The sequence below is a fragment of the Maniola jurtina genome, chromosome 4 (genome assembly GCF_905333055.1).
Source record: "Maniola jurtina chromosome 4, ilManJurt1.1, whole genome shotgun sequence".
Classification (NCBI taxonomy): domain Eukaryota; kingdom Metazoa; phylum Arthropoda; class Insecta; order Lepidoptera; family Nymphalidae; genus Maniola; species Maniola jurtina.
Genome location: NC_060032.1, coordinates 5721462 through 5736654, shown reverse-complemented (window position 1 = coordinate 5736654; position 15193 = coordinate 5721462). Strand labels below are relative to the sequence as shown.

At 37.6% G+C, this 15193-nt stretch overlaps 1 protein-coding gene across 1 annotated transcript; it reads right to left on the bottom strand.

Moving 5' to 3' along the window:
• Window positions 1–1505: 1505 nt before the first annotated feature.
• LOC123864631 (inter-alpha-trypsin inhibitor heavy chain H4-like) lies at window positions 1506–14732 on the bottom strand. The gene is made up of 18 exons (XM_045905219.1): window positions 14697–14732; window positions 13977–14179; window positions 13539–13649; window positions 13003–13256; window positions 12413–12516; window positions 12077–12205; window positions 11333–11533; window positions 10789–10960; window positions 9734–9874; window positions 8616–8753; window positions 7844–8010; window positions 7084–7230; window positions 6668–6850; window positions 5724–5811; window positions 4093–4173; window positions 2823–3103; window positions 2462–2634; window positions 1506–1564 (listed from the first exon to the last, which is right to left on the bottom strand). The coding sequence occupies exons 1-18, from the start codon at window positions 14730–14732 to the stop codon at window positions 1519–1521; spliced, it is 2655 nt and encodes an 884-aa protein (XP_045761175.1). The 3' UTR covers window positions 1506–1518.
• Window positions 14733–15193: the final 461 nt, after the last annotated feature.

Here is a 15193-nt window from a genome sequence, read left to right as displayed (position 1 = left end):
AGTGAATGTCAGACGTTATATAATTATTACAACAATATAATAAACATCTATTTGGCTGATTGAAAACGCGTGGTGTAGAAACTTGACTTTTTGCATTACCTACGTAGAGACGCTTTTTATCGGATATCCTTATATGCACCTGTAATATGCACTAAGAAATAATTTGGCAAAATTTCCACCCAAACGAAGTCACTGCGGCGTGAGCTAACTATGAATGAAGTGGTAGACTTCGTGCTAGTTATGAATTAATGTTTTAAGAGTGCTCTCCATGGTCGCTCTAAGTTGAGCGTGAGTGCATGCCGAATGCTGGCTGTTCCAATCAACATTTAGGTACGGACGATACGAGTACATATTCGTGTTTAAGAATGAGATGGACGATGTTTTAAGAACGCAAATCAACTTTTGGCATTTACGTTGTTATTTTAAAAACGAATCAATATCTTAAAACAAACCTATTCAGTAATTAAGTAAAGTTTGCCTTGAAGCAGTTAGTTATGAATTAGAATACTTAGCATGAGATTTGCTCCTCTAGTTAAGACATCTCTCTGCACATAGGTATCATCATCGTTCTATTGAACAAGAACACTTTATTACGAGAGCCAATCTACTGGCTAAATTGATCAAGTGATCAATTCGAATATGCAAAAATAAGCGATAAGTAATTATACATGGGTTTTCAGTTTTCATATCAAGCGATACATAATTTTTCTTTCGTTAATGTGTACGTAAAGCTCAGCGTGGAATTCAAATTTTGGCAGAATTTTTGCATGTCACGACTCGAGTGCACAATGTAGCTTTCAGGCAGGTTGAGCCACCGTGTAAGTACTTAAAGCCTCAGACAAACCGGTTACTCAAGGCAAAACTGAGGCCAATTATTTAGGATTCTGTAGTACGGTACCCTACGGGTGTAGTTTTCAGTAAATAAGGACTCTTATAGTCCGTCCGTCCCCCCCCCCCCCCCCAACTTTTACATAAAACCTGAATCTACAAGTACCTACCTATCTACCTACGTGCATACTTGTATCTACGTATAATTTGCTAGTACCGAAGTATTAAAATTTTATTTTTATTACCTAAGCCGAAAAATTTAGATAAATGCATTACAAGTAGTAATGGTAATTATAATAGTAATTACTTACTTAATATCATTAATTTTGGTACCTATCACAGATCTATAAGAAACGGTATTTATTTAGAAAATACTCGTAGGTATATATACGTATATCTATATTATATATCTATATAGTATATAGGAAATAAACAACTTAATTATTATGAATGACCTTACGTGATAACAATTCTACTTGTGCGACTACATCTATATTCTAGGAACATAATCTAGGAATTCTAATGAATGTCTAATAGGTGTGTAATATATTCAGGTAGAAGTAGAAAGTTGTAGGCAGTACCTATTAGTATAAATATAAAAAGTAAAAGAGTCGTGTATGATATAAAATAATAATTTTAATAGATATGTTATATAAATTCAAAAAAAGAAATATGTACAATTTCAAGACCTTATATTATGTCGACTTCATTTTTCGGACAGCAAACACCAGCGAACCTGTTACAAAAATAAATAATTTTTTAATTTAAGTAATATTTTTAAATTAATAATTTAAAAATATTTTTATTTAAATTACTACTATCTCATAAGATGATACAGGTTTTAATTGTGCGTAAATATTTTTCTAAAAATTAATATAGGTACGATGAAAATGACGTTATGATGATGTTGACTGTCATCATTAAAATTAACCTATCGCCCGCACACTACTGAGCACTGGACTCCACTGGGAAAGAGAAGGGTTGGTTAAGTGCGGATTGGCAGACTTCACACACCTTTGAGAACATTATGAAGAACCTTCAGCCGTGCAGGTTTACGCACAATATTCATTCTTCCTTCATTCCTTCATTAAAGCTATTTATATATTGCATTGATTGTTGCGCTATCCGGTATGAGGTCGCCATTCCAGAACCTATGGTTTTTCGAACAATGCGTCCTACCCATTTCCAATTTAGGTTTGCAACCAGCTGAGCTGTGACGGTTACGGTACTTTACATTATTTACACAATTAAAAAAGAGCAAGTTCTGCTGTTTATTACCGGCTCTTCTCAATAGAATTTTGCTTTCTGAACCTTGAAAGGTGGTCTTGCTTGACATATAATAAGTGGCACAATACTGTCCTACATTAAGGCCTCATTTACACATGAGCTTTTTTAACGTCCATTAAAAAAGCGTCCAAATGGAAATAAATTATTCCCAAATATCTGTTCACACGTAAAAAAGCGTTGACGTATGAACATGCTTGGGAATACATTTGGTCTATTTGGACACTTTTTTAACGGACGATAAAAAGCTTTCGTGTAAATGCGGCCTTATGAAGTAAATTCAGTTCATTTCATTTCATGCATAATTTTGATGAATAAAGCGGTGATAGCCTGATGATGATGGTAATACCTGTTGTTGATAAAACAGCAACTGTCCCGATATTCTTCGGGCGTGATGTTTCGGGCGGCGTTGCAGCGTGTGAGATACACGCACACACTTGTGGCATTGACGCCCGCCGCCGCTTGCGCCGCCAGTGGTAATCTGTTCAGGCATTCGCCGTCACCACCAGCCTCTTTCGGCGGCTGTTGTAATAAAACAAATTTAAATGTTAATTTTTTGGATGCATTTTCGCTCATGAATGAGCATCCCGGACGGGTACGAAACTACTCGGGCATACTCTGAAAAACAAATGAATTAAGCAGTCAATACTTGGGTAGGTACTTATACCTACTTATAATATTTAGATCCATTCTGTGACGCTACTACTTACGTTAACATCCTTCGTGAGCTTAAGAACTTTGATCCCGTTGTCGTCAATTACTAGTGCGTCAGCGGTGTTGTCAAGTATCGCTGTCGTCCACATAAACTCTTCCAGATGATAATCTGCTCCAGGCGAAACCGCAGGTGCAGGTGGTGCAAGAGACGCGACTGGCGAACCTTGCACAGACGGCGCAGTTGGGGAAGCAGTTACTCCATCGGCAACTGATACAGCTTTTTGCTTCGACAACACAGCTGGAGTAGCTGCCCTAGCTGGCGCAGCTTTCGAGAGAGCTACATAAAAACAAAACAAAATTAAGGTCAAAACTAAAACCCAGACTACTTGGATTTTTGCCTGGCTTTTGAAAGATCTGAATATCTGTTTTAATTGATTTAAATTAAATTTAAATGGAATAAACTTCATGTTATTCTAACCTTTACAAAGGAAAAGATATGCCGAAAATTAGGAGGAACAACTCCAAGAAAATTGATTTAAAAAGGACAAATCTTGTCAGTTTAAAATAGCTCATGGACAACACGTGATATTTTCGCATCGAAATACACATAACATTTTTTTTGCGGAATCCACACATACTATTTTTAATTATTGACCCAAAGTAAGGCGATAATAACATTTAATCAATTTCCATTTTTAATTTTTTTTAGAAGTTATTTATCATATCCACCACCTTATTTTTAAAATTTTCTTTATTGAAGTTTGGTAATTAGAAGCCGATGAACGACTAATAACATCTATAAACAGATTGTTACACTCATAACCCTCCTGTAGCACGTCATACTTCAGCGCGCGACGTCGACAGGCAGTAGCATTGGTATGACGCGGCTACGCAGCATCACTTCTCTGACTCGGCTACGTAGTAGCATTTCTACGATGCGGCTACGAAGTAGCACTACTACGACGCGGCCCTGTAGAGCCACTTCCCTGACTCGCCGACGCAGTAACACATCTACGATGCATCAACGCAGTAGTACCTCTCTAACTCACCTACGCAGTAGAACTTCTCCAACGGTGCTACGTAGTAGCGCTTCTGCTACGCGCGTTTCGTAAAATTAATACCTTATTTAAGATCCTTATTTACACCTCTTGAGAGCGGTGTTGAACACCTTTCCCTGGTGTTTCACAAAATATAAGTAAGGTGTGGCATAAATCTATTGAGGAGCCATGTTCCGGTTTCATTTAGTACACAGAAAATAGAATCATATGAAAATTAGCTCTTGTTTGTATGTTGCGTTCTAATAATATACAAGATTATGTGTTTTACCTGGAGCTCTGCGGTTAACAATCATAGATGCAGGTGCAAATTGCGCCGACGACGCACCCAAAGCAAAGTTTGTTTGCGTTGCTGCAAAATGATAAGTAGGTTAGTATATGCATATGTAAATTAAAGAGCATATGCATAGTATGTAGGGTGCAGATATGCGGTACTAGGAATATACCATTAGAACATCAGTTACGTCGGTTATAGAATCAAACCTATATTCTCTATTTGATATATGTACAAAGACATATTAAAATTTAAGGGTGTCTGGCAATGCATGACGTGATTTTTAATACCATTGCGAAGTAAATATAAAAAAAATATATTTTATACTTTGACGAAAGATTTTATGCCTCTTTGTTGCCTGTTATCTGCTAAAGCTACCATGATCCAAACTTCATAATCGCTGGTCGTTCCTCCCTGTGTTGGGAACAATGCGAACATACTTTCAGCTTTTAAAAAATAACGGAGGTCAGACCCTCGCTGGTTCTTTCTCTACTAACAATGAAACGTGCAGAAATCATCTCAGACAAGTCAATTTAACTGTATAAACGGGGCGCTTCTGAAATCAATGGTATAAACAAACAGTAAAGCTCTGGTTTCCTCCAAAAGCGGTGCCATCATGTAGCGGCCATAATACAGCGGTGAATGACGTCACTAGAACGTTGTTTATGTAAACAATATGGCGCGGTTTCCTAGATAACGGTAATTGACACCGTAACGTCAAAAAGCGGTACCGCCATTTGCTTGACGGCCGTCTTGGCGGTGTCGAAGAGTCTGTCAACGTTTTTTTCATAGCGGTGAAGGTATTTTCAAGCGTAATATTAATTTGCGTGCCATTTTAAAATATTTTTTGTTCAAAATGAGTTTCATCAACTGGACCAGCGAGGATGATGAAATTTTAATTGATTTTGTGCGGGTTCATGATGTGCTATATAATGTAAAACATAAAGATTAGACTATTTTCGTCTTCTGATGATTGTTCATCTTCCAAATATACGAGTAACGTTAAATCAAGTTCGTCCATTTTCAACCATTGACACGTACTTTGTGGTCTGTTCACCGTAATAAAACGGTCAATGCAGTCCCGAACATTCCACATGTTTACGGCCGTCTTTTTGCGGTCATCACATTGCGTCCGTTTAAAAACGGCACCGCTGTTGGAGGAAACCATAGCTTAAGACAATTGCTGCAAGTTCCATTGGAACGTATTTTTTTTTAATTAATAGGTTGAGCTTGCAAACAGACCTGCTGGCAAGTGATGATGCAAGTTTGCCTTCATGTTCGCCTATGACTACAAATATGAAATACAAATATTTGAATTTGACACCAGCACAAGCTCAATTCGGCTTGCGATGGAGCCGCTGTAGTAATTAGGAGTTAAATAAAGAACATTAAAAATCTTGTACACATTAACCCAACGTAATTGGCCAATGCAGTCGGCGAACATGTACAGGACTAATATTTAGGCTTCTCGCTGCATATGCGCTGGCCGGCTTGCGGTTTTTGTTGGTTTTCATTCAAACATTAAATGATCTTGCCACATAATCTCGGAAATAGTGTTTGCAGTTTACACATTGTCCGGCACTTGTCGAATGTATTGGGATAATGTGTACTGGAACCTTTACACTTACGTAGCTTGTCAACGGACTCGACGTCAACTGAGTTGGTTGCGTTCGGCTTGACTACTACTAGTGACGTCAGAGGTGTTACGAACTCATACTAGAACAGATTAGTACTTCATTGAACAAGTATAAAATTATTGTACCTCTCTATCCATGGAAAGAAGTTAGTATAGCGCTCTCTCTGTTACCTAATCCCATACAAATAAGAGAGACAAAAATCTGGGATCTAGCCATTTTGAGTCACCAACCAACATCGAAACTATGTTTTCGAATTGATTTTGAACGTTTTTTGAAAACGCGTTTGTGATTGATCTCTCGCGTCTCTATCATTAATTGTATGAGATTAAGTTACAGAGAGAGCGATATACTTCTTTCTGTGGATAGAGATTATTATTATACTAACCTAATAAACCTTTTTATTATACAGGCCAAAAAAAATTTGATCATGAAGCGCAGGTTAGGTATATTTTTCTAATGAATGATTATTTCTTCTTCGCTTCGTTTCCTCAATAATTTCGTACTTTATATTTCGTATTTCATACTTTACCTACCTAACGTTTTCATAATGGTTTTACTTTTTTGCAAGGAGAAGTCCTACCTACTTGTTAAAGTATGCATCGTGCGGTATAATAAAAACTAGTCTCTACGACGCTCAAAAAGGGCTCAATATTTGATACCCGAGGCCGTAGGCGAGAGTTTAATTCTCAATGTGAATGGCTGTGTATCATAACTTTTTTTTTAAAGCCTCGATAGCTCAACGGTTTGAGGGGCGGACTAAATTCCGAAAGGTCGGCGGTTCAAACCCCACCCGTTGCACTATTGTCGTACCCACTCCTAGCACAAGCTTTACGCTTAATTGGAGGGGAAAGAGGAGTCATGATTAGCATGGCTAATGTTCTTTCTTAAAAAAAAAAATAGAGACATTTGTGTGTGTTTGAGTGCTAAGTAGGCACCTTGAGTGCTAACGCCAAAGCTTGCTTCTCAGCCGCGCTGGTGGCATTGGTGCTCTGATCGTCACCAGCGTCACGCAAGTCCAGCAGCTGCTTGATGGTGAGGTGGGCCCACATGCGCTCCAGAGGCAAGTAATTATCCTTCCTGCATTTCACGGGAACTCTTGGGAATACTTCGTAACGAATCTGTTACAATAATACACCATAATATGAATATTTTCTTATACAATTTTGGTATATTCTGAAAGCATCTTTAGACTTATCTAAGTGATTCTCTAGTTTGTGGTAACGTTTTTCGACATCCACAAACGACTAAAAACCAAAAACTAAAAAAATAAACATAAACGTCTAAACTAAATCGCATTTTTATCGCAAAACGGTAGTAAAGCTGATTCGACACATTTTCAGTGGTCACATACCCTGCCGAGGCCGTTTTCACTGCCATAGAAGCCGGTAACTTGTGGCGTGATCTCGGTTGCGTCTTCTTCGATCTGTCCCACCACTACCACCTCGGAGCCAGCGTTAATTACACGGAATCGGTTACGACTCACTGTCTCTTCTTTTATCTAGAAACAAATATTAGCGCTAGTTCAACTGTACACAATCTCTAAGCTTTCTAGTCCACTTGGTTCCTTGCACAGTGATGAGCGATGAGCGATGAGTGATAATAGTTAGTGATAAGTTACAGTATAAATGGATGGTTCCGGGTTCGACTCCTAGCAGGGGAATTTTTAATTCCTAAATTATCTCTGGTTTAGTATGGTGGGAGGCTTCTGCCGTGACTACTTACCACCCTACCTGCAAAGCCTGTGGCACCAAACGATTTAGCGTTCCGGTACGATGCCGCGTAGAAAACGATAAGGGGCATGGGTTTATTAAAACTGGCATACCCTTTCCAAGTTAGCCCACTTTAATCCTAGACTGCATCATCACCAGGTGAAATCGCAGTCAAGGGCTAATTTGTAACGGAATTCTTTTGCAAGATTTTGTGTAAAGGATGATAATAGTTTAGCGCTTATGATTCATGAAATGGACTGATGCAGAATCTAATGGGTCCCTTAAAAATGGGTCATAGGTCACAGGTCGGGTACCACAACAGATGCAGTAGGTACCTTGATGTGACTTAAAGACTTGAGAGTTTGGATGTAAGCTTGAGAGCATGTTATGATAACTAGGTACCTGTTCTTGAGGGTAGAAGAACTGCACGTGGGAGAGGAGCGGCGAGGACACCTGTCGGTAGAAGTGGTGCAGCTGCAGCGCCGCGTCCGCCGCCTCGTAGATGTGCCGCATGAAGCCCTCGTTGCGCAGCGACAGCTTGCGCAAGAACGCGCGGTCCGCACTTTCACCTGTACAATGTGCTTGTTCCAGTCACAATTTATTTTTCTTGGAAATCAAAGTTTTTTTGATTGGAATTTAATCTGGATTTATAGAGCATCCTTGTGCATAACGAAGACTCAATGTGACGCATTGAGCCAAAAATCAAACATCTCTTCTCACCGTCTACATTCGTACGCTGTTGGATAATAATAACATAATAATCGGTCTCAGACAAAAGTGGTCTGTAGTTATTTGACTGCTTTGTTAGACTTCTTCTTTTTTTTGTAGGCGCTACAGTCTTGGCAGAGTGGTCGTGTTCATGATTTCAGCTGTGGCTCGCTTGATGATCCGTCTCCACTCCCCACTAAAGAGGGCCTATTTTTGACACTAATTATGGATTTCAATTGTGGCGTTAGTCTAGTCAAGCAATAAGCGGACCACCTACCTCCTATGTGCTGCATCAACACATCTACTGTGTGCTGGTGAACTCGTAAAGCTGTTAGCTCTGCGCCTGATCTCGTTCTGGTCCTGTCAAATTGCACATGCCCCATCGAACTAAGAGAGTGATGGGAATGGAGGCAAGAGGAGCTCCCACTTGCGCATACAAGATGCTAGAAAAAACCACAGGACCTACCAAAAGCGAGTGAGTACAAGGACGCCCGATTGTCTCCAGAGTTCTTCTCAGTAATGTAAGAGATGATCCGATTGGTATTAGTTTCAGCCACAGTTGGCTCGCCGTCGGTGAGGAAGATGATGACTGGTTCCAGCTCATCTAAACATAAAAATACATAAAAGATAAGGCCTATGTTACTTGTAGCTCTAAAATGGTGAAAGAATAATTAAAATCGATAGATTTCTTATATAGATAGAGATAGAAACTATGAATGTATGTAATAAAGTAATTAGATAGGTATAGGTATCTACCTACCTGTTATCAAGCGATATATATATTAACTATTTGAAGTGGTAATGACACGATAGGGCATTTAGACAATTGGTCATTGTGAAATGGTGATGAAAGTATAAAGGAAGTTAAATCTAGGTACCTACCTACATTTAAAGTGTGAAATTGCTCACGCAAAAATAGTGTTCACATACAAAAAAGTTGTTTAATTAAATTTACCCCACAACAATGTAGTATATCAATAATAATGATGATTAATGATACATACGTACCAAGAAAATAAAAGGAAAATAATATATTTCCTCAACATCAGCTCTGTAAATATGTACACCATATTATGTGCATGATATTCAGTGTCTAAAGTAAATACCCAAAAAATCTTTGTTCATGATAGACAAAGGCTTTAGACGCACATTGATAATAACAATATGAGCTCAGCAAATATGTACACAAATGTAAAGAGTTCAATCCATTAAAAAAATATATACCTACGACTTCCGATTTTAGAACCTCTGTTAAGTAAACTGGTTACGTATCAGAAGTAAGAACACGCATTTAAGGTAGTGTTCCGCAGCCACGCAAGGCATCATTTATAATTTTCTTAATCGATAAACAATAAAAGGTTTTTTTCCATAAAATACATTATAAGTTACTTCAAAATAATTTTAATATATCTATCCAACAAAGTATCACTCGAGGACTTTAATTTCATAGTTTATTTTTAAAATGGCTGTGAAACACAGACAGACAGACTGGACGTCCGTCCACTAGAGGAAATAAAACTCTCCTTCGCCTCCTGGTTTTACTACGGAGCCTAAAAGTATTCAGAATAAAGGTGAAACACTTACAGTATTCTTCCAGTAAATCGTCATAATAATATCCAACATCACAGTCGCTTTCTTCACTTATCAGATCTTTTTCGGTTTCCAGATCAACACCCTTTATTACCAAATTTAAGGCCACATCCAGTGCATCGTATATATTGGTACCTGTTCAGACATAAACAAGTAAATTAACATAAATTATAAGTTTTAAGTTAAACGGTTTTATTTTATTCACAATCTCTATATTATATTCTCATGGTTAATGTGTACACGAACTTTAGGATTGAGAAGTTGAAATTTTTCGAGAAGGAGTTCAATGACTACTTATTTGGTGCCTACGATTAACATCCATAATCGATTAATAGCTTAATGGTAAGGACTGAGGACATAGTTGAAACCCGAAGTGGACATAATATTATTACTATCATGAGAAATTGTACTAACCTGATTTTTATTGATAAAAACCGGGTCAATAAAATTTTGCGGGAAATCCGTCACAAGTTTTGAGACAAGTACTCGTAAAAAAAATGAATATTAGCCATGCTAATCATGACTGATACTCCCCTTTCCCCTCCAATTAACGTATAGCTAGGAGTGGGTACGACAATAGTGCAACGAGTGGGGTTTGAACCGCGAACCTACAGTCCGCTCCTCAACCGTTGAGCTATCGAGGAGTTCTTCTTCTCTTCTGAGCCCGTCATCCTACTTAGGGCTACAAAACAAAATACACGACGAAGTTTCGCAAAATACAACGCGTGAGCACTGATAACTCACACTTATGCGTACGACGCGACTGTGAGCTCCAACCTGTTCAGCTCAGCCAGTATTTGGCTGTCTATGTATTTATGCATTTTTATATACTTGTTTTCGTGTACAATGCAAGTGCAAGTTAAGTAATTAGTGAACCTTCTGCTACCCCTTTCTTATGCTTAGATGTTAAGTCACTGGGATCCGAACCAGCTTGATTTGATAATTCGAAAGCGATTTCTATAATTTGATGTGAATTTTTTTCTATTAAATTCTTAATTCATTAGGTCCTCTTTATATCTATTGAAGAAATACATGAGAAGTTAAATTACCTCCAGAAGCCTTTAGTTTGGACACAATAACTTTTGCTTTAGCAATGTTTTCGGGTGAGGCAATAAAGGGTGGCACCAATGTAACACTAGTATTAAGGGAGTTGACGTTTGGGTTTAGTATGATGGGAGACCTCGTAGGAGCCGCTTGATCGGTTTTGTTCAAATCGTGAACCTGTTAACAGCACATTAAAGATGTATCAAATATCGTTATTAATTAATGCATGTTAGCTTTATCATGGTAACGGACATTATATGCTCTGGTTTTAGAAACTTCGAAGGGAACTTGATTAAAGAGATATTCAATTATTTATTTTTACTTGCTCAAGAACTTACTCTATACTTTTTTGTTTACTTACTATCCGTACCATGAAATCAGCTTATCTGTGATCAGTACCCACTTAATAGATCATAGAGTAGATGGTGGTTTAGATAGGTAAAAACTACTAAAGTAGGTATTAGTAAAGAATAAAGACAACGACACACGTTGGATTATGGTTACAGCCCTAGATATTATTATAAAACGTAGGTACAATGACAACGTTACCGTAACACCGTAGTTAAATTCGACCATGCTGAAGCGGTCATTTGGATTGAGGTCGGAGAGTATGGCATTCATGGCACTATGCAGTTGCTCGATTTTGCGGCCCATCATGGATCCCGAAGTATCAAGCACGAATACCACATATTTACTCAATGGATACAATGAAGAAGGGGCAAAAAAGTGACCGAAATACCCTTCGTTTACCTGAAACATGAGATATTTACGTTAAGGGTGCTCTCTATGGTCGCTCCAAGTCGATCGTGAGAGCAAGCTATTGCAGTCAACATTTACGGACGGTACATACTCAAGAGTGAGTCGCGTGATGTGTGAACAACGCGAATCTACGTTTGATGTTACATTATTTTTTTTGCAATTTAGTAAATATTTTTTAGGCTGAAGACATTTGAAATTATGATAAAGTAAAGCTTGCCTTGAAGCCTATAGTCTCTATGGTTTATATTCGCACAGTTAAGTCGCCTAAAACTTTGGCTTAGAGATTTTTCAAGGGCCATAACTTTCAAAACAAATATAATTTGAGAAGTAAATGAATTTAACTACATTTCTTGTTTTAGAGCATAGATAATGGAGATATAAATAAATATATGATTTAGTTTTAGATATAGAACAACAATTAAAGGCGTACCTTTGTATGGAGAAAGAAGTTTGTTTGGAAAAGGTACTACATCAAAAGAGCAAGTTTAAAAGCATCATAGCGGTAGGTAGCCCAAGGAAGAACATTAAACTTACAAAGATTTCACCATTATTAGATTGTTCTACATCGTACTGCACTACAAACTGTCCAAGCGCGGTACTGTCTCGCTTGTTCTCTTTATCGCTGGTATTCCTTCCAGGTGAACTTTTTTCTTTAGTTTTCTCCTGAGAAAAGTAATGACAAAAGTCATAGAAAAGGTAAAAAAAAAAAAACTATACAAGTGTTGAAAGGGAGAATTGAAATTCTGTTCATTTGTACTCAATAATAGATAGATACTAGGTATATTATAATCATTATATATTTCTGATTTTTGAAGGCGAAACAAATGTACCCACATCTGTAACAATACTGGAAAAAATATTCAAACATACCACGTATATTTCAGCAAGTCTCTTTTGTTCCTCAAGATCAGGAGTAAAAGTGATGGTTATCTCTCCTTTGTCAGCTCCTCTTACAATAACCGCTTTCGAGTTTTCTGTAAATAATTGGGAACCGAGTTTCATTCTCATTCAGAACTTTTCACAAGGAAGTTATTATGTATCGTAGCATAACCAGAGTATTACCACAGCCTTGAAATGTTAAACTGTGGTATTACACACTCTTATATTATAATTTTGTCTATGGATTAAGTAAGCTCACCCTTGCGAAACCGTTGTGCTCATTTTGTAAATAAATAAAAAGATAATTATTTCAACAAAAATCAGAACATTGCTGCATTGATTTCTCACGTGTCCCAATCTTAGACAAAAGCTCCTTGATCTCGGTATATTCATATTTGAAGTCAGACCTTCAAGTAAAATAAAGCTATACATTTTAACAGTATCAAATATTGGATGGATATTTTATACTTAACAGCATGTTACAGCATGTAGCACTAGTATTTTTCTTTGTCATTCCAAAAACCATACAAAAAATGATAACAAATGTAAGATTATTAAAGTAAGATTTAGTTTCTACTCACGCCGATCTTCCTCTGTTGCATCAACTTCGTTGCCAGTTCTGATTTCAGGAACATGAAGTTTAGTAATCTTCTGCGATTCTCTGATATGGACAACTACTTCCAATTTTGGTACTAAAGTACCAGGATGCAGATTGATATCGTGGTTGTACAACCCGTTCCTACGTTCCAGGAATTCCTCGTATCTTAAGTCGAAGACTGCTGTAGTATTACCTTCCACGTTGGCTGACACCACGAACTGGTTGGAGTCGCGAGCCCTGTTTCAAATATTTCTATTTTGCATATATTATTTAAATACTTAAGTACAAAAAATAAAATAAAACATTATTACAGTGGTGCGGGAAAGGACCGAAGCAAACGGTAGTCGGGGCTCCAAAGTGAAGAATTTCTTACAATGCGTGCCAGGGCCCTTGATTGAAGGGCAAAGCAAAAGCTTCTTGAGATTTTCGTAGAAAACTTTCGCAATATAAAGACAATTCTACTAATACAGTGAATACTTGATGAACATAAATTTTGAATAATGATGAGTCTAAACTTACTTAGTAGCGACATATGCTGCACTAATACCCTGAGATACTGCTTGATTATAAATTTTCTTAGCTTCTTCTTTTTCTTTAACATACGCCTTATATGATTTTCCGTCCAGAATCCTTTAAAAAAATAGATAAAAATAAATAAATAAGATTTTATTTTAGACCCACATATTATGTATGTTATACAACTAAGTCCATAGAGTTAGTGTTTTATAATTCCTCATGTTATTACTAACATAAAGAATTATTGTTTTGTTAGTACAAAATAATAACCCCCTATAACAAACCCCAAAAGAATGTCTGTATAACTGTTCTACTTCAACCTCTCTGGAATATGTGGGAATTGTTATATCGCCATCTATCTCTATCTACAGATAGGTATGCCCAGTAGGGCATGAAGTAATCAGTAGGTTACTTCTCTGTGATTTGATAGACATAACTTACATAGTAAAGCCACTGATGAAGGCGGTGTCGGGCAGCAGCATGCGGAAGGTGACCTCCTGCGGCCGCGCGTCGGGGTTGTGCACGTGGGTGAGCACAGACGTGCGCGCGTAGCGCAGCGCTACCTCGGAGCGCACGCGCATCTCTGTCAACTTTATAGATACGATAGGTTTTTCTGGAGTCGTAACTTCGGTAGAAACTGTGCTCTACGAAATGAAAGAAAATATTTTTTAATTGTGTGAATACATGAAAAAGAAACCGGAAAAAATATTTTTTTCTTACCCTATGAGGGTTATCAAGAGTACGAGTTTTTTTATTAAGTCTTAGTTAAATAAATAAAAAATAAAAAAATAGCTCATCGGGCTGCGGATCATATGGCCCGTTAGGTAAAGAGCGGCTGTAGGTTCTGCAACGTTCCATCTGACTATGTGAGTGTGGGAATAGAGAGTGCACAATTATGCACTGCAATATCCTCTGTGATCCGTGCAATTGGCTGTTGTCGTAATTGTGTTGGGAGAAACATTAAATAAATGTTAAGTACTTTAGGGTTACTGCCTGAGACTGATATATCTTCATTTCGAACTGCAAATGCCGCTGACTGCACACTGGCTGCCAGCACAGTAATTATGTATATCGAATACATCAGCCACTGGGTTTGCATGATGATTGACTAAAAAAAGGAAAATTCACATCACAAATAGAAAACCTCTTAGAAAACCTTACCTTTATAGTGACCTCAAAACTATGGTGAGAGCTCATCGTGCGGATTACGTAAAATGTAGGTATAGTAAGTAAATCCATAATGCGATCACCACCTTGGGGACGGGCATAGGATACTATTATCCCGGAAAATCAAACATTTCTCTCCAGATTTTTATATAATCTAAATCCATGCCTTCATTTTGTAAATCTAGATATGTCACAGCGAAAAGGCATACATGCAATTATAAGTAAAGGCAAGTAAATGCAATTATACTATATCAATAAACAAATCTAGTGATGATGATGATGAGTGAAAACTAAGCGGTTGCTCTTTTCAAAAGTTCAATTTACAATAATATAGAAAATAACTTACTGATTTGTTCACACTTAACGCCAAGATGGTAACAATTTCGTGAGTTTCAGCACGTTCTGTGGTCACAGCCTGGAGGATTGGCTCAGTCGGCTAATTAGGTTGACACCAGAGGTGTACCCGCTCCGTTAGATGACGCAGTACTTGT

Excerpts from the sequence above, each read along its gene's own strand:
- LOC123864631 (XM_045905219.1), bottom strand. The coding sequence starts at position 14,732 with ATGAGCTCTCACCATAGTTTTGAGGTCACTATAAAG. Across the intron at positions 10,961-11,332 it reads AATTTAACTACGGTGTTACG|GTTCACGATTTGAACAAAAC; the intron begins GTAACGTTGTCA and ends TGCTGTTAACAG. Across the intron at positions 3,104-4,092 it reads TGTTAACCGCAGAGCTCCAG|CTCTCTCGAAAGCTGCGCCA; the intron begins GTAAAACACATA and ends GTTTTTATGTAG.